The following is a 20,233-nucleotide window of genomic DNA, read 5'->3' as shown; positions in this document are numbered from 1 at the left end:
CCGCTCTAATCATTGAGCCACACTTCTCCACTAAGGATAGTTGCTGGCCCGTATCGGATAGTTGCTGGCCTGTATTGGAATCATAACTTACTCATGAACTCTGCTGTGGGTAGTGTTCCACTGGAGCTTTCACCTGCTGCAAGAAAGCAAAGTCCCTTGTGAAGCACTAGTGAATATCTGAAACACATATCTTTACCCTCCCACTACTACATAAACAACCTCCCTCCTAAAAGACAACCTCCAAAGAATCTAACTTCAATTTAGCTGCAGACTGAGGGCGCAATTTACTTTTTTCTGGCATAGGGTAGTGCCGCAGACCTTCGTGCTGCTCTGCCCTACATCAAAAGAAAAGGGAAGGAATGTGCCTGTCCTCTTCTACTGCGCTAGCACACAAATGGGCGCCATGGTGCAAAGGTGCCTGCGTTGAAATCAGGTTGCTTTCCCTCAGAAAGGGACACCTTCCTGTACAAAAACAATCCTACTGCCATCCCTGGGGAGGTGGATACTTTTGATGCATTGCCAAGGCCTACAAGTTGTTGTAAATCTGGAAATGTGTAAATGCCATCTGTGTTACATTAGAACACCCATGGTACGCCTCACATCATATCTACCAGGCCATGAAAAGTCAGGCAGGGTGGCTTTTGGTGGCGACGTAGATATATCATATATGATTGAAAGGCCCTGACACCGAAGCGTCATTAAAAGCGACGCTCCGGCGGCGCAGGCTTCTTGTAAATGAGGCCCGAGTGTTGTGCTGCACCTGATGACGTGTGTTGTGCATCGGTTTCAGTGGCTCCTGGAGAACACGAGGTGCCACCACCTTTGCTATGACCCCCTTGAACAGTAAGTGCAAGAAACATGTTTCACGTATCTGCTATTTCCTGTACAATGTTGGATTCGCATGAGGATACTATTGAACGATAGAATCCCCTTTTCATTATTGAGTACATTTAAGACTGCAGAACATTATTACTCTCTCAATGTTTAGGAAATCCTCTAGGAGGAGCATAAATTAAAACAGCCATCAATAACTACAACAAGACATTTAATTGGCTGAGGCAGCCCAGAGCCCGTTAGGTCTGAAAGCAGCATGTGTCTTTTGAAATAGCCCTTAAAATAATATTACTTGTGTTATTTGGCGTTGGCTCCAGCTACTATGTTGAGTTGAGACCAGTGCGGTAACATGGATGAATTAGTGTCACCTGATAGTCTTTTTTTCCTACTGACATTAAAGACATCCTGTACAGAGGTGTGGGAAGAAGTTGATACGTGATCAACATGTTCGTGGTGTGACTTTATTACCTCCCTATTTATAAAGAGAAAACTGTTCAGTATAGGCGCACTGACAAAACACTTTTACCACACTGAATTTCCTATGGTAAATTGTGCAGGGAAATAAGTTAAGTAGCACGGCGGAAACAAAGTTCCCGCATACTAAATGTCTTCCGCGTTCAACGCACAGTGCCTCTTGTATCGTGTGAGAATGTTACTGTGCCTGGTGGGTTATTTATTCACTGCTGCCGAGTATCCTGGAAACCACGGCTGAGTGTACAGGCAGAAACGCCGTGCTGGAGGCAGTTATGTAATAATATTATAATACCCTTTCTCTCACCATAGACAATTGCATACCAGCTCGGCATTGCGTAGTAGGCTGCAGTGGCCTGTACCGTGCTGCCGTTTCAGTGATGAGAGAGTAACCCATAATGCAATGCGCTGTGCGTTAGAAGAGGCCCCGCAAAAAACCCAACCATTTGCAATTACAAAGGTATCCCAAGAGCACTATGTAAACTGCTTATACTGTCAATATTCTCTGAACACACCTTGAAGCAAATCAATTATACAGTATGTGCTACACAAATAAAATAAACATATAGAAACATGGATGGATAGATGGATGGATTGACTTACGGCTAAATTAAGTTGCAGGGATGAATTCACTGATGGCTTCAGAGATACCAGTTAATTACATGCACTCCATGTATGGAAGGATGCCTATTTCCCCACGTTTTTGATGTTGAGTGCGTGGGAGATAAGACTGGGATTGACAAAGTTGTTAGCATTGCAGCTATAGAGGCCCATAGTAATGGCCGCCATCTTGAAGTAACCAATACTTTAAGTCTTGCCACTTTGATCCATGGTCACATTTAGAAGACACAGACATTTTTCCCTAAAGTTTAACCTAGGTTCTGTAAACACATAATGACGCTCAGGGCTAGAGTGCTCCTAGAAAAAATACTGCTTTTTGGAAAAGCATCACAAGCGCTGGCAAAGCCAACAGGTCTTACATTTTGTGACCTATTTGTTATTGCCAATGGTTTTTAGCCCGGTTCGACAGCATCCAAGATGCTGTGCAGCATAGCTAAAGAATATTAATAATAAAAATCCCATGACGGCTCCGTCATTTTGAATGTAGGTGAACCATGCATGTGCACACCTACAAAATGACTCAGGCACATTTTTTTTACACTTTTTTTTTTTGCAATCCGAGTTGTAACAGGGAGGGCATGGGTAAGGGAAGGAGAAAAGCAAACATGAGAGAGAGAGAGAGAGGAACAGCGATATGGGGAGAGAAGCACACGGCTGAGAAAGCAACAATGGAGGAGAAGCACACAATCGTGAGTGCATCACGAAAGGATGAAGGAGAGAAGCAATTGGGATTAAAAGAGCAACATCGAGCATGACAGGGGAAGAGAAGCACACTAGGGATACAGCTTGAAGACACATGCATTCTTTTGGAGGACTTGAGAAAAAAGAAGAAAGAAATTCCCTAAAAGTAGCAGTGGAAGGGTAAAAGTAAATTGCATATGTTCCAGGGGAGTGATAGACATAAGATGGGCAAGGCAAGCCATTCAATAGGAAGCAGGTAAAAAAGAGTGACAGTGAAGCTGACCAATGGAAAGTAATAGATGGGCTGCAAGTCCTTCTATGCTCCTGGTAAGCCCACAATAAGTCTTTCACAACCAGAGAGGGATCGCCCTAAAAATGTGGATCAGGAATAGCCACTTATTGCAAATCAGGCAGTTCTTACAATACACCACAAGATTGAGTAAAAAAAAACCAACAGTGACAAGTGCCACAACTATTGATGTTGACCTCTTAAAGGTAAAGCTAGCATGGCTATGCTATATAACTTAAAAAAAGAGTGGTAAGGACTGTTTTTGTGGACGTAGGAGACTGTAAGATACTTTGTGTAGATTGGAGAAAGGTACCCAGCATGCCTCTGAAACACATTCACCTCTGCCAAGTGTTTGTCATAGCAAGCTCTGGATTTTTTACCCTCACCCTGCCTTTCCTGGTCCATTGTGCATTGGAAGGGCTATCCCTCACAGGATAATAGGTAGTTAGGGGCCAAATGTATCATGCAAATTCGCAATCACAAAGGCCGAAATTCGCAGAATTTTGGCCTTTGCGAATCCAAATTTGCTAAATGGAATGTATGAAGCAAAACTGATGCAAAATAAGGAATCGCAAAATTTGCGATTCCTTATTTTGCAATTGCATTTAAGGAATCGCAAATTTTGCGATTCCTTAAATGCAATGTATGTAGCAAAAAAAATTAGCAAAATGCCCTTAAGGAATCGCAAATTACCACCAACTTCTAGTTGGTGGTAAGTTGCGAATTCCTTGAAAAATGCACATTTTTGCATTTTTCAAAGTGCCATGTGACGCACATACATGCCCTAAGGGCATGTATGTGCGCCACATGTGCACCCATGCATATTTCAGGGGTGCAACAGGGTGTCCTTTGAACACCCCTGCACCCTTGAAATTATTCTCAATTTGCGATTAGCAAATTGCGAATCGCAAATTGAGAATAACTTCCCATTCATTCCTATGGGCCTCCTGGCCCATAGAAATGAATGGGAAAGTATTCCTTAATTGCGATTCGCAATTTGCTAATCGCAATTAAGGAATTCTAAGGAATCGAATAAAAAATGCAATTTTGTACATACATACCCATTTGCGATTCTCAAATAGCGATATCTTAAAAATCGCTATTTGAGAATCGCAAATGGGTATCTTGATACATATGACCCTAAGTTAGTTAGCCTCCCCTTTTTTAAACCCTTGTTTTGGGTTTGCCCTGCAGGAGCCTCTCAGCTCTCGCCCACCGTCCTGCTACCATCTTGTAACAATGTACATGGTGCCATACTATGCATTGGTCAATGGGCCTTGTGGCATTCGTTATACAAGTGATTCTTCCTAGTTCTATTACTGTTCATTGTTAGAATACGTTGGGAAATAAAGTGCAATATTGTTTTATTTTTTAAAGATGTGACATGCTGGGAGGTGGCTTTCAGTTTGTTTGACAAGTGCATTCCAGTTCAATAGGATCTATTTAAGTTGACACTGCAGGCATTTTGTGGTGACTGATGCATTTTTGTTTTCATCAACAGACCTCACCAGCAGCAATGAAGGTGGCATTGCTTTTTGTCGGCCTCATTGGTTTCGCGTTGACGTTCCCTGTAAGTACTGAAACCCACCTCAACAATTCATAGAAAACATCATGTAATGTAATTGTCTTTGTTCTGCTTAAAATATATTATCTAATTTGTATTAATTTATGTACTCATTTATTTGGTGTTTTAGGTGGACAAACATTCAGATGAGCAGTCCCAAAGCTCAGAAGAGCTCCAGGTATGAGCTTCCTAGGTCATTTGAGGTGTTTTGAAGTGCATAAATGTAACTGAACTTTTGCATCATCCATGGTTTTTTTCCTCCATTGCATTGCTTATACTACATTTCTAACTCACAGATGGAACGTTTTCAGATAAAACGTGAATTGTAAAATCATTTTTTCAAAAGCTAACAGCATATGTAAACGTTTGCAATTGAACAAAATGTTAAACTATACAAGGTGTAAGATGCAAAATTGTTGTGTTCGATTATGATCAGCACATGACAGACTACTGAGGGGCATATTTACAAGTAAATGGCGAAGTGTGGCATTAAGCAAAAATGTTAACACCAAGCCCCACCATTTTGAAAATTCAGGGATGCCCCTTATTTGTAATGGTGCGACACATTCCTGCGTTTTCCCTTGCGTGGGTGCGAAACTCAGCTGCCTAGCGACAATGCAGGCACCCTTGCACCATAGTGCAATAGTGCCTGTGTTGACGGAATGATTGTTTATTTGCAGGAAGGTGTCCCTTCCTGCACATAAACATTCACTAATGGTGATTTATAATGTCTATGTGTGCTGCACAGCACACATAGAAGTTGCAAATCGTCAGGCTGAAGGTAGCCTTCATCTCTTATATCAGGCCGGAAGTAGATAAGGCGAAGGGATTATTGCCACAGAAAAGTCGCAAACATTGATGTTCCTGTGGCAATGAGCCCTTGTAAATATGTTCCTGAGTTTTAACATGTTCATGTAGAAAGAACGTTTTTAGATGTTTGGCCATATTCTACAGCTATAAATAACAAACTGTCAATTGAAAGACAATTCTCTTGCAGTACTTATGTACTCTCTCTCTCAGAGGTCGACTGCCCAAATGGTACGACGAAAAGGGGGATTGTGGGCTATTTTTAGGGGCCAAGTGTGCCTGAGGTTTTTTTTTTAGTAATTTCAATGGTGAAAAGAGTCCAGAGGGAATGCCACGGAAAGCTTTTAGGCAGATACATTATTTGCCCCAGTGGCAAAATAATGTTCCAGGGTTCAGCGCTAGGTTATGAATTGTTGGAATATTTGATAAACCTTGCTCAAAACTGACTGGAATGCCAATGACCTTTTACCCGATGATCCTGCTTCAGAATAAATAGTTTAGCCCTTCCAAATAATTTTGGGATCCCCATAAACCTTCAGGAAGAGAGTCTGGCGAACTCTCTAGCTCACCTTTGCAATATGCAGCTGACCTTGAAACGTTTTTCAGGGCTGCTTCAGCGTTCAGTCCAGGCCGAAGGTAGCCATCATCTCTTATCTCAGACCGGAAGTAGAAGGACCATTTGCTGGGGTTACTATGAAAGCAACTGTGTCAATATTGTATTTCCTAGAACCTTCTGTTCCTTAATTAAAGGTGATGTCATATTCCACTGCTGTGTCTATCCCTCAAAACTACCCCCCAAAATATGCATGGAGGCAGTCAATGGGGAGAGTCCTAGAAAGGGAGAAGTATTTAGATTAGCCATCCAGCATAGGCAAAATATGTGGCTATTAACAAACCCTGTACGTTACGTACACAGCCAAACCCTCGAAAACACATCTCCTGAAGTCGGTCAATGCTTTGACCTTAACATGAAAGTTCTACACATAGCATGGTACTGCTTCGTAATTGTATTTACATATTTGAAAAAGAGAAGGATGAGAGAAAAACTGCTAAACAGATCTTTGGTACTTTTTATTTCAACATAGAATAGCTGTAACAGTGATATGGTTTAGGATGTATTGCATACCAGAATGAAGACCCTGAAATGAGTAAATATCTTCTAGACAATACTCATTTTTCTCAAGGAAACCATAAACATGCCACTGAGTAGAGTCTAGGAAGTAGTTTCCTTGGAACCACCTAACCTCTCTCACCTAAGCATGGCCTCTTCATACTGCATAGTAGCGACTTTGCCTTAAGAACTAGATTCAGGACCATTTCTGCCACATTGAGTCGGCCCATCAGTTTCACTGTAATAAAGAACATTGAGATGAGATCAATATTCACACATTTTTCTGCCATGCAATATTCCTTGCACTAAGCAGTTTCACTTTTGTATGCAGGTTGAAAGCGCATCTTTATCCAAGATGCCTACACCGCCGACGGTAAGACACGATCACCTGATTTTTGTGATTTCAATTATAGCATGCACTAAAAATCTTTTTCTCCTTAGTGAGTGCATTACCTGTACCATGCATGTAGTGTGTAGTAAAAGAAAATCGTAGTCAGAATATCGCCTGATCGAAATACTGTGCTCTGAATATCTTTTACAAGCAGTCACCCCATTGGAGTCAATAACTAAACACCTGCACCCAATGGGGCAATATTAGGACACGTTATTTATGACACACAACATTTCTGACTACAATATTGTGACATACAACCCTTCCTAGCCTTCAGGTTCCTTATTTTGCTCCCATCAAATCATTCTAGCGTGATCTTATCTGAACCTTTTTAGGCAGCCATTTTCTCCCAGTACAATTTCTTCATGTATCCAGAGGGGCTCCTATCGTCCTGCCACCTTCCAGATTCACCCACTCTTCAGAACACACTTCCCACAGTAAGCCTCGATGCCTCATCCCATTGCCCACATACCCACCTCTCCTTGTGTCATCCGCCTACAGCTGCATGCCTTGCCACCTCACACATTTCCACCCCAGATACTGACTGATTGCTTGATCAATACATCAATACACGAATCTGTAATCTATCTCCACTTTTATCATTCTTCACTGCTGATCATTTGCTGCTGGCGTCTGTGTGACGTGTAAGGTCATCAACTAGAACCTGTCAAGGTCAATTCACAATTTCACCCTTCTTAGGGCAGCATCTCAGTTCAAATAAATCATGAAATTGGAACACTTGGTATTCAGTTCTTAAATGTGTCACACAGTATGCCACTGCGCGCTCCTTTAAAGCACGTCGTTATTTGCACAATCCCTACTTGCATGACCTAGAAAGGACACGATTTACACCATATGTATGTATACATGCGCTACTCGGTGTGATGTACTACGTTGTCACTTTTTGACTCATTAGTACAACACTTACAGGCACATGCATCAATATTGCTTTTTGCGATTCCTTAATTGCGAAAAATAAGGAATCGCAATTAAGGAATTGCCAAATGCAATGCATCAAGAAATCGCTAAATAAATTGCGATTTCTTAATATTCCTTAATTGCGACTCGCAAATTGCGAGTGCAATCAAGGAATACCTCCCCATTCATTCCTAAGGGCCTAGAGGCCAATAGGAATGAATGGGAAGACATTCTCAATTTGCGATTCGCAATTAGCGAATCGCAAATTGAGAATGCGATTTCAAGGGTGCAGGGGTGTCCAAAGGACACCCTATTGCACCCCTGAAATCAGTCTGTGCACATATGTTGTGCACACACATGCCCTAAGGGCATGTGTGTGCACAACATGAAACTTTGAAAAATGCACAAAAGTGCATTTTTCAAAGTTTTTGCAAATTACCATGAGGTTCAACCTCATGGTAATTTGCTCCCCCTAATTGCGAAATCACAATTTTTTTAAGTTTCATGCATTGCATTTAAGGAATCGCAAAATGCGATTCCTTAAATGCAATCGCAATTTGAGAATTCGCAAATATTTGCGAATTCTCAAATTGCGAGGGCCTTCACCCTTCATGCATTCTAAAAGCAGATTTTGCGATCGCAAAAGGCCGATTTTTGCGATTCGCACCGTTTGCGATCGCAAAATCCTTTGATGCATGTGCCTGTTAGTACTTGTAACCCGCTAAAATAAGATTATTCTCACATGTACGTGTTGCAGATCAATTAACCTTTACTTCATTAGGTCAGTCCAAAATTTAATGACACCAGTCAAATGTGCAAATGTTGGGTTACGTGAAAATAGCAAAACTCATCAGTGTGAAATATTTCATAATTTCTGAATGCAGCAAACTCATTTGAGCAGAAAATATCTCACAGGAACTTGGAGGCCTATTAGGATGGCGGACGGACCTGCGTCCGTCCGCCACCCCCGAGGTGGAGGGACCGTCCGCAGGGGCAGCGGCGGTCCCTCCGGTGCAATTAGGATGTGACCGCCACCCTGGCGGTCACATCCCGTATCTTTAACCTTGCGGCGGGTGCCGCTGCAAGGTTAAAAATGGATGCTTTGCATATACATGCACAAAGCGGCAGGCACCGCGCGGTGCCTGCCGCTTTGTGCATGTAAATGCTGGGGGGTACTATAGGTACCCCCCATGTGCATCCCCCACCCTCGACACCCTTGGGGCCCACAACGGGCCCCCAAACACAAAAGACCACATGCTTTTCCACGGCGGAAAAGCCGCCGTGGAAAAGTATGTTTCAGCCTGCATCCTAATATGGCTGGCAGTGTCTTGCAGACACCGCCACCATATTTGCCAGCATACACCGCAGAGCAGCGGCGGACGGGCTTGCCGTCCGCCGCTGATCCCACCGCCACCCTTATGTGGCGGTGGGTGTTTCCAATGTCTGCGGCGGTAAATCCGCATCCTCCAGGCCGGCGGTAGCTTCCGCCGGCCCGGAGGATGCGTATTCACCACCATCCTAATCGGCCCCTTGGTTCGGGCAGAAAATGTCTTGCAGGATACATTTTCTCCTGGAGCCGACCAGTTCCCTGGAGGGTGTGTCACATGGATTTTGAACCCGAGGTATACACTTTTGTTTTAATTTTCATGTGGCATACCACAAAGAAAATTGTGCAAAGTTTCATTTCATTTTGTACAATTCCCTTTAAATCTATCGAAATTTAAATGAAAGAAAATTCGCACACTATATATCTCCTTGATCTGTGAACACTTTATACAAACGTGAGAAAGAGAGTTTAAAACAAAAAGTATTTGTGTTCACTCACGGTTAGGTATAGGAAAAGCATGCATGGTATTTGCTAGGCCATTTAAGTGGAGCAGAATGAGGAAATGTTGCAATATATTTGTTTAAATGTAGCAATGTCTCTTTGTGTTTACAGGTCAGCAGTGAGTCAGTGGAGACTCAAACAGACAGTTCGGAAGAGCAGGTAATGTGTTGTCCTTGTTTGCATTGAGTACTGTTTAAAATTAAATTAGAACTGTGGAATGATTAATCCCACAACAAACGAGCTTGTTAATTGTTTTTCAGAGATGGATTATTTATCTATGATTTTGCCTTCTAATTTAGTGTAGTGATGTGGATGTGGCCCTTTTAAGCCATGCATCGATCTAGGGGCATGAATGGCATCAAATACTCCCTCTCTTTCAATAGCTTTTTCACTGAGCTTGACACCACTGGAAGAGGACTGCCATTGGTGTTTACCACAATGTCAAAGATCAAATAGTGATTGGCACTTATATCGACTGATCGACTCCAAAATATCGACCACCAACATATCATCAAGATAATTCGATGTGAAGTTAGGAAAAGCAAATCTGTGCTCCTTAAGTATGGTTACCTTGATGGTATGTTGTCATGGTGTTTCGATACGGAGTTTAAATAGTATATTGGTGCTTCCTTATGTACGGTTATCTTGATGATATGTTTGTATACAATATTGTAGTCATTATATGTTCAGGTCGATATTCCTGACCTCAATATTGCTACATATGTCCCTACAGTTTTGCTGTCATTAAAGCGGAGGTAGTTGCGGCGCACCTATCCATGCCCCTATTCTAAGCAATGCCTCAAAGCAGTAACATGCCCTGAATCACCCCAGATGCCCAATTCCAAAGTTACCTTGGACATATCAAACAGAAGTAGGAAATCACGCTTACAATTATGGAACACTGTGCCGGCACAGTTGTCTGCAACATAAGGCTCCCGCAACAGATACTCAGAACATTTTCTGTCTATCAAAGTCAGCTGTGGGTGGAAAAAGTGTCACTAGTACTTGGAATTGCAAGATCCTGGTTAACGAAATATGGATTTGGGCATCTTTAAAAATGTGCCTATTGTATTCATAACAGTGCTAAACCTACCAGATGGGAAGGTCTTGTGCTGTTAAATTGCCAGAGGTGCATGGATATGCCAAGGAGTACCAGAGGAAAGGTATTGAATAGTTTGTAAACACCAATAAAGTTGTACATTTGTGGGTATTTCCAAAGATTAACAATGTTTTTTCAACCCTAACTACACATCTAAACGTATGTCTTAAGAAGTAGGTGCAAGTATTACGATTAGCTTTAGAAGGTACCCCATTTACCCACCTCTTTTCTCTGTTTTTGAAGTTAGAAGCAAGGGTGAATTAAAGCAAATTTCTTTCCATCCTATGCTTACAGATTGTGTTCCCTGAGCACAATCCTGAGGTGTAGTGTTAGGGAAAACAAGGGTAAGAGATTTAGGGCCAGATGTAGGTAATTCCTATTTACCGACTCTTAAATACCGAATCATACCGATTCGGTATTTAAGAGTAGGTAAATAGGAAGGAGGCATATGTAGGTAAATCTTATTTTCCAATTACCGATTCGGTAGGATTCGGTATTTACCGATTCTGTAAATACCGAATCGGTATTTCACATTGATTCCTATGGGCCTTGAAGCCCATAGGAATCAATGGGAAATACAGATTCGGTATTTACAGAATCGGTAAATACCGAATCCTGCAAGGGTGCAGGGGGTGTCACTTTGACACCCTCTAGCACCCCAAGTGCAGGCTTGTGTGACATGTGGCACACATACATGCCCTAAGGGCATGTCTGTGTGTCACATTGCACAGGTGTGCATGCACAGATGTGCATGCACACCTGAATTCGGTATTTTACCACACAATAGGATTGTGTGGTAAAATACCGACTCTTAAGGGCCTGTGGCACTCTTAGGAGTGTCAGTTACATATGGATTTACAGAATCTGTATATTTACCGATTCTGTAAAATACCGAAGTGGTAAATTTACCGATTCGGTAAATATACCGATTCTGTAAATAACGACCCACCTACATCTCAAAAGCCAAATACCGGTCGGTAACGGCCGAAATCGGCCGTTACCGACCGGTATTTGGCTACCTACATCTGGCCCATATTCCCCTGGAGTAGACCTTAGGTGTTACTAAATTCCAAAAGAAACTGATTTCCTGCTAATTGTAGACACAACGCTGCTTTTAATGTAAAATAGTCTGTGCATCCTAGCCGCACTGCACACTGATAATCAATGTTTTTTCCCATCACAATGTGGTCAATAATGCAAGAGACAGTGGCAACAATATCAATGTGACAACATTCCTTAAATCTCGCTGTGCTATCTGCATCTCTACTATGAAGAGAAGCATCATTTTCGCACCCCATCTGTCTTTGACCTTGACGGACCATCTGCTGATCACATGCAGTATTCCAAACTCCGCTGAATTTCTCTAATTACTACTCCCTTAAACAAGTTAGGCTGAAACTGTAGATTTGAAATTGGCTATTGGTAACAGGGATAATGTGCATGCATGTACATGCATGTGAATAGAATTTCTGTGGCCTGCTTGGAAATATGTGTCATCATGCCCTGCTCTAGGAGAAAGCACAGCCATGCTATATTTATGCCAGTCCACCAGGGCCCAGTCTCTCAATGGAGGAGAAGACTGTTATGCTCCATACTGCTCACTTGACCACTCCCTGACTTCAATTCAAAGTTTGCCAGAGTCACAGAGATTTTTGTACTTAAATACTCAATTGCCGCACACCCATGTCTCTTCGCTAGTCGAAAAATCTATGTTCTGTTCTCACATTTTCAATAAAGTTGGAGGGAGGATTTCACAAAAGGCCTAACTTGTGACAGTCATGCTTATGGCCCCTGGTATCACAATGACCTCATTATGGATGTTGACTGCATTATAGAAGATCCTACAGTGTTCAGTGATCCTTTTCTCTCCAGACAGGTTTGTGCTCTACAAGTACCTATAGGTACGTGCTTTATAGATAATTAGGCTCTAGGCGACATGATATTACACACATTAATGCCGTTAAGTGTAAGCACTCGAAATAACGGAGCATGATCTGCAACCTTCTGTTTTCTGTTTTCAGCAGGATACTTCAAGTGAAGAACTTACCACTCAAAAGAGTGCCGCTGTAGAACCGACCAGTGAAAGAAAGGAGGACTATGACGACCATGATATCGATAGTGACTTTATAAGCAAGGCATATTTTGGAGTCAAATCATCTGATGGGGCTAATGGAGTCCATGATGATGACCACAACGAAGATGATGTGACAGTGGATCTAGAAGACGTCTCATCCAATGAGGCTTCAAAGAGCAGCTCAGAACCTGATGGACATGATTCGGATAACAGTGTACCAGAGGATGGTGCGGTAGCCGAAAGTGCTGAAGATGGTGCAGATTCTAAGGTTAATAGCAAGGAGGATGAGGCACCTAAAGTGAATTCAGAAGAACATGATGATAAAAAGGACGATGGAAAAAGCAGCGAAGATGCAGAGCCACTTCCACAAAACACACATATACAGTGCACAGTAAGTATATGAAAAGTAGCTATTTATGATGTTCTGTGTAAATATACTATTTGTAAAATAACAGGTGCCCTGTCCAGATGCATCTATATTTTCTACATTTCCCACTGTTTTTTATGAAATGTTTTTTATTGTGAGAACCTGTACCAAGTGGCACTTCTAAAGATGAAGTCTACTTTCTTATGTTGATTCAAAGTACAGCCAGTCTCCACTGTATGCTGGTGCGTATCTTATATGCTGGTTCCTAGGTCCCACATCTTTTTCAAACTCTTCATGACTTAATAAAACTGGGTGCAAACATTACCTAAAAGAGGATGCTTAATTCAATAGTCAACAACCAGCCGTTGTAACCATAAGAGCTAAGAGTTTATCATAAAACAGTTTTCTAGAAGCAAATGTGAAGCTGCTGCGTTCAAAAAAGGAGGATAGCATTGGAAGCTGGAAAACGCTGGATGAGAAAAGTGTTAAAACCTTTAAAAGTGAGAAAAATTTGATTTGAAAATGGTGGAATTATGTGTGCGATAATATTTATAATTATGAAGTGCAATAACCCAAACTATGGGTGTGCTGGTGCTGGACTGTTATAATCGAACAGAAAAACAAATGAAAAATACACAAGAAATCCCTTGCAAGTGTTAGTGGGCTTTACACATGCACATAACGTAATACAGACATCATAATTGTGTAGAACAGCAGATTTGTAATGTGCTTCTGAATTTGAGTTGATCCTCAATTGATAATTGACTCATCGGAATTTGAAAATTGACCACAAATAGTGTACGCCTTACAGTTACGTATATTGTTTACAAATGATATGAAGTTGTTACAATAACAGTAATTTATACCTATCTTTGAAATTTAGGGGGACCACGATCAACATTCTAGTCTAGATACCAGCGCCAGTGTCAGCTCTGACAACATCGACAGTAGAGCCATCGAAGCCACCGACCAGAGTGCTGAAAGTGACAGCAATAGCACTGAATCAAATGACAGTGCTGGTATGAAGGACACATTACACAATGCAAATGAAGATGATCTTTCCAACAATGGTCAGGGTGCAAGCGATGATCAGTCTGAGGAAACAGAAGCTAGTGGGGATTCAATCGTTGAACAAGTTGAAAGTCAGGAAAACGCTCAAAGCCCTGAAGATGAAAAACACAATAAAAGCGATGATTTAGTTCAAAACACAAGCAGCAGTAGCGAAGAAAACAGCAGTATCGACAGTGCAGACAAGCAAGAGAATAATGATCATATAAATGAAAATCATTTTGAAAATGGGGATGATGTACATAATATAGATGATAATCAGCCTGAAGTTCATATCAACATGAAAGTTCTTCATGAAGGCAAAGGAAGCAGCAGTAGTAGCAGCGAGAGTGCCAGCAGCGAAGAAGAAAAAAAGGATGACAGTGAAGCTGCTTCTGACAACAACGGCTCTATCAAACAGTTTGGAAGTGATGTAAGCCAAGAAACCAGCAGTGAATCTGTTGAAGAAGGAATGCAAGGAGACGATCCAAGCACAGCAAGCAGCAACAGCACTTCAACAACCTCAAATGAAAACAGCCATGAAATTACAGGGAAGAAGAGACGCCAACACCTTCAAGGTACACCTAAAGCATTGAGAAAGATGAAACCAACCAGAAAGGCTGACAAAGGAATGAAACAGGATATTAGGAGTATTACTCAAGGTGATACTCTATCAACTGAAGACAGTCCATCTAAAGATGATGACAGTCATGAAGATAAGACCGTTTCCACTGAAGATGATGGGAAATCAGCAGAAGATACCGGCAAAGTGACAGCTCACAGCAATTCAGAAGAAGGCCACAGCAAATCAAATGATAACAGCAAATCAACCGAGGAACACAGCAAATCGAAGGAATATCACAGTCAGTCAAAAGAAGGACACAGCCAATCTAAAGAGCATGACAGTAAGTCTACAGAAGATGACACTAAATCCAAAGAAATTAGTAGTGAATCCATGGAAGAACATAGCAAATCATTGGAAGATAAAAGTGAGATTATCGAAGATGAAAGCAAATCAAATGAAGATATCAGCAAGTTTGGAATGGAGGGGAAGAAACTGGAAAAGAGTGTTCAAAAACCAAAGAACACTGACAGCAAATCAGAAGAAGTGGATACAAAATCTGAAGATGTTGACAGTGTATCTGCGGAAAATAAAAGCAAATCCGTTATAGATATAAGTGAATCCAATGAAGATAACAATGATTCCAAGGATAGTCATGACAGTCAGTCTAAAGAAAATGATCAAAGCAAACTGAAGAATGTTCAAAGCAAATCAGTTGAAGACATCACGAAATCTAATGAAGACAACAGTACATCATTAGAAGATACCGAAAGCCACTCCAAAGAAGAAAGCAATGAATCGAACAAACCCAGCAAATCCAGAGAAGACAGCAGTGATTTAGAAAAAGATGACAGTAAATCCAAACATCTCAGCAGTGAATCCCTAGAAACCAACAGTAAATCTAAAGAAAGCAGCCAGGAATCAAATGAACTTGACAATGTCAAAATAACAAATGTAAAGGGGAGCAAATTTGATGATTTTGGTGGCAGATCATCCAATGAAAATGATACTTCTACGCAAGAAGACGAAGATGACGATGTTAATTTAAATCAAGACAGTTTGTCTTCGGAGGAAATTAATTCAAGAGAAGATAGCTCTGAACTTGGCAGCAAATCCCACAGCACATCGATTGAGAGTAACCACGTTTCCAGAGAGGACAAAGACAGCACCTCCGATGAAGAACAGGGTAAGCCAGCAGAGAAGAGGGAGATGGAGAGCAAATCTGATGAAAATGATGACAGCAAATCTTCAGAAGTGGTGCCCAGTAAATCCAGTGAAAGCAGCAGCGAGGAAGATGACAGCATATCCAAAAGCAATGAATTTGAAAGCCGGAGGTTAATATTTGATGTGTACCACAACAGGCCCGCTGGCGATGCGGATGATAATGACTGTCAAGATGGCTACTGAGGTTCTAATTGAGATGTTTTGTGATTATATTTTTCGAAAAATAGGGAAGTATGTTGTTCAAGTTTTTTCATCCTATGGAAGATATAAGGTACAGTTAATTTCTCAGTGAACCTGTGTTGATCACAGTTGTAATATGATAACTTATGTTTAACTTATGTGCATTGTTCTTTTCCTGAGGTGACGTTCCATTAAGCCTTAGAAATGCTGTCTCTCTACTTAGACTCCTTTAGTGATTATGTATGCGTGTACAAACTGAATTATGTATATCATAGAAAGTGAGGGAGAATTGACGCTTGAAAAATATTATGGAGATGTAAATGTTTGTGAGCATGCCTTCATCAGCTGAGTAAACATGCAATTCTTAGCAACTTGAAAAACTTAATTTGTTTACTCATTTTCTTTTTGTTGTTTTGCAAACGGGATGTTTCCGCTTTGGAGACAGAGTTTTGCTTGGTTTTGATATCCACTCAGCGTGGGTCCAGGAACATTTTATGAAAATGGTGCCCAATGTGACCAACACGGTGTAGTGCTGTACACAAAATCATCGACTTTCAAATCCATGACTGAACCACATAAAACACCAGGCAGAAATCTCTATGAATAACTGTGGCAAATAGACGACTTTGTCTTTCAACTACAATGTCTGTTTTTGTGTGTGTTTCTTTTAAAGACACCATTATCATTGTTTCAGGCGAATAGAATGGTCGATAATCTTTTTCTCCCGCCCCCTCCATGTCCATGGGACAAATACATTAGCCAGCAAATACAAATGTAGCGTTGTGCCCAAATGCAGCAGGAACAACTTACTTATACATGCATATTTTGTCCAAGATAATTGGACCACTTTTTATTTATTAACAGCAAGCTGTTAGACCATATTTAAAAACGCTTTCCTTACACTCATACCTCACATGATCTTTTAGTTGTAATTTATTTTCAGTTCAGACAGGTCAAATATTAGGCCCCTCTTTAGGATTAGTGTTTAATGGGTGAGCCTCTCCAGATTGAATTCTCTACATTGCTCACCCTATGGGAGGAAGGGTTGGTAAACGCTCACCAACGCTCTCCGCCTGCTCAAGTTCTTGGTCATGTCCGGTTCTGTTTTTTATTTACCTAGAATTATCACTCAAATCCATGTGATATACACTCCTTACTGATGACCAGGCTGGGGAAGCAGAAGAAGACCTGGCAAAAGAAACTTAAGCCAGCCCTGATCTATCCATCCAGCCAACCACCCACCACCCGTCCATCCATCTGTCTCCTCTCTCTTTCTCTTTCCCTAGTCTACCTGTCTCTCCCTTGCTCCCTACCTATTGAAGGTCTCTAACTCCCTCACTCCCTCTCTCTTGAAGGCCCATGCAGCTACTTCAGTTGACCTCAGGGACCTGGAGAAAGTGATGGGGTCTCCAGCAGCGACCCTGAGGTTTCAAACTAGCCTTCAGGTCTTCATTTGTAAAACAAAAATAAGTGCCAGGGCCTCAATTGGTTTTCAGAAGGGCTCTGAATGTCGGGGTTTGGTGAGTAACAAGGCTGCCCAGTCTTCATTTCACCACATGCCTCTTACATCCACCAATATAGTGTCCCTGCCCCTATACCTCTCACTCTTGCAGGTTCCTTTTCATCTCTGCTTTCTCTGTTTGTCACTGTTTTCCATCTTTCTCTTGCACCTTTTTTTTCTAAGACTGCCTTTCTTTCTTTTGTTCTCGGTCAAAAAAATAATCTTTAACAAATAAATCCAGCTCTCCAAAAAACGGTGCCAATGGGCCTCAACTGAAGGTTAAGCGCTGCTGGCCTCCAATGGCTCCGTCCCCACAAGGAAATGCCCGGTTGCTCAAAAGGCCAGACTGGCCACATCCTTACTGCACCACATTCATATTTGTGGTAGTGTGATGCACAATGACTTGTTCAATTAACTTTTTGTGTGTACTGCGCTAACACCATAATCAACAGAAGACTTGTTGAATGGTTTGTGGTCACTGGTGTTTCATCAGGCAAAGTAAAGAAGGCGCCTTGTGTTGTAAAGACAGTAACACTTCTAAAACTGGTTCCATATGTATACCTGCCGAAAAAACATGTTTAATCAGTACAGCAGCATGCCAATTTAAATGGAAATTGACTGAGGTCAAGCAAGGAAGGATAGGGATATTTTCCACAAGGATTATTTATGAACTGAAAAAGGTATTTTTATCATAATCTGGTAGATGGTTTTTGATGATAAAATAACTCTGCCTTTGATCAGATGGGTCACCTTTCAGATGCAAACACCAATGTACTATCTCAGGCTTAGAATAGAACCAACCAGATGTGCACAAACCCAACGCGCTTGGACATAGTTCACAAAACACACTACCCTTGATGACCTTTGTGTGCCCTTTGTTTACTGATGCAACTTTGTAGGTACAATCCAACATATGCTTATGGGTCAGCCAGCATCACCCCGGTCATTCTGGTAAATCATCAGTCCACGTCCCAAGTTTAAGGATTGCCCTTCATCATCCTAGAAGTTGTTTGATTCATCATATAAATAAGATGGATCTGTAGAGCAAAATGAATTAAGGTATATTTTGGGGCAGTTTGACAGAGGCTCAGACGTGTTTCAGGTTTCACTAGCTTTAAAGGATATTTACCAGTTAGCAATTGTGATTTCATGCATCTCACGACAACTTGTCCTGTTACTAATATGCTTGACACACTTTCAAAATTCTTGTTAATGACGTTGCTGCTTGGACGTGTAGGAATGACGAGGTTGTTTTTTTGTATTTTCAAATCCAGAGCAGCTTCAAAGTAATGAATATATTTCATTGTGCATTTATTGTTCACTTGGCTGTATAGACTTTCTAAGAAGTATTACCTCATTGCAGGATTTTTAATGTGACTTTGTAATAAATGTACACAATGAATTTGTGTGAAACTTATGTTCGTATTGTAATAATAGTATTTATTTTGAAGAATAAAACAATGAAACAAGCATATGTTCATGTTCACGTTTCATTAATTCATTAATTCACCAAGGACACACATTTCTTTGTCTGTCTATACCTGATTGCAACAACACCAAGATGATGGATAGAATGCTTGAATTAATCTTAACCATTGGCAATTGATTGGGAGCGCATTCCAGTTAACTGTTTTTCTCCCACTATGCCACCTAAGAGAAAGGTCTGCCTTCTGCAAATCAGTACCAACTCTACTCCACCTCGGAACAGTCCATCCTGAACTGTCATGCGAGGCCCCCTCCAGAAAGGACCTGCCAAAACCACAGACCATTTAACCCTACATAGTTCTCATCAGTGACGTATAGTTTGAGTCTTATGGCATAGTGAACAGGGCACCCACATCTGTGCATACTTGTCGCCTTTTCAGCATAAACCGCAATATCAAGATGATGGATTGAATCCTTAAATTAATCTCAGCCAGGGGTAAACACTCAGGCTGCATTCCAGTCCATCATTTTTCACCCACCATGCCACTTTAGACAAAGGTCAGCATGAACTCTTCTCCTCATAGTCCTCTGTCCTGAACTGCTAGGCTAGGCCCCTTCCAAAATGAACTACAAGCAACCCCAGATCGGTTTCGGCCTACTTAAGTCTCACCAATGAGGTATAGCTTGAGTCTTATGGGATAGCTAGCAGGGCAACCACATCTGGGTATACTCGACACTGAAAGGAAAAATGTAGGCAAATGTGGAAACAAGATAGATTCATTATATATGAAAATATGAAAGAAGGAAAGGCCATGGACACCCAATTATCAGTGTCATGTTGCAGTAAGTACATTTCTTGCCTACACACTATAAAGGACTCAATTCATAAAATGTCAGATATTTAATCCTGTGGTTATTAGGATTGTAGTTATTTTATGACCTCCCCAGAATTCACAACTAAGTCTACAATAATGTTTCACTGTAAGAAATTAGATTATTATTTCATGTGGGGGACTGTCAACTTCAAGGACTAATCACAAACGTTGTCACAGTGAACCCTCTAAGTCACAAAATTAACCTGAGCTCTTAACCCCCTGGTAACTATTGCTCAAAGCAGGCAGGCTTAACTTAGGGCAATATGTATAGTATTTATCAAACATCAAAACTGTAATAAAGTCAAAATGAAAAACAATATATATCGCAAACTGAATTAAAAAAAGTAATAAACACATTGACAAG

At 41.2% G+C, this 20,233-nt stretch overlaps 1 protein-coding gene across 1 annotated transcript in view; it reads left to right on the top strand.

Moving 5' to 3' along the window:
* LOC144818584 (uncharacterized) overlaps positions 1-19,039 on the top strand; it is a 30,200-nt gene extending 11,161 nt beyond the window's left edge. The window contains exons 2-7 of the mRNA XM_078676123.1: positions 4,398-4,466; positions 4,591-4,638; positions 6,710-6,751; positions 9,627-9,674; positions 12,636-13,079; positions 13,939-19,039. Coding sequence (XP_078532249.1) covers positions 4,413-4,466; positions 4,591-4,638; positions 6,710-6,751; positions 9,627-9,674; positions 12,636-13,079; positions 13,939-16,071 — 2,769 coding nt within the window. The 5' untranslated portion in view covers positions 4,398-4,412 and the 3' untranslated portion in view covers positions 16,072-19,039. The remainder of the gene's footprint in view (positions 1-4,397; positions 4,467-4,590; positions 4,639-6,709; positions 6,752-9,626; positions 9,675-12,635; positions 13,080-13,938) is intronic.
* Positions 19,040-20,233: the final 1,194 nt, after the last annotated feature.

The sequence above is a fragment of the Lissotriton helveticus genome, chromosome 2_1, assembly GCF_964261635.1.
Source record: "Lissotriton helveticus chromosome 2_1, aLisHel1.1, whole genome shotgun sequence".
Lineage (NCBI taxonomy): Eukaryota > Metazoa > Chordata > Amphibia > Caudata > Salamandridae > Lissotriton > Lissotriton helveticus.
The sequence above is the reverse complement of the archived record's forward strand: the minus strand, read 5'-3'. Positions and strand labels throughout refer to the sequence as shown.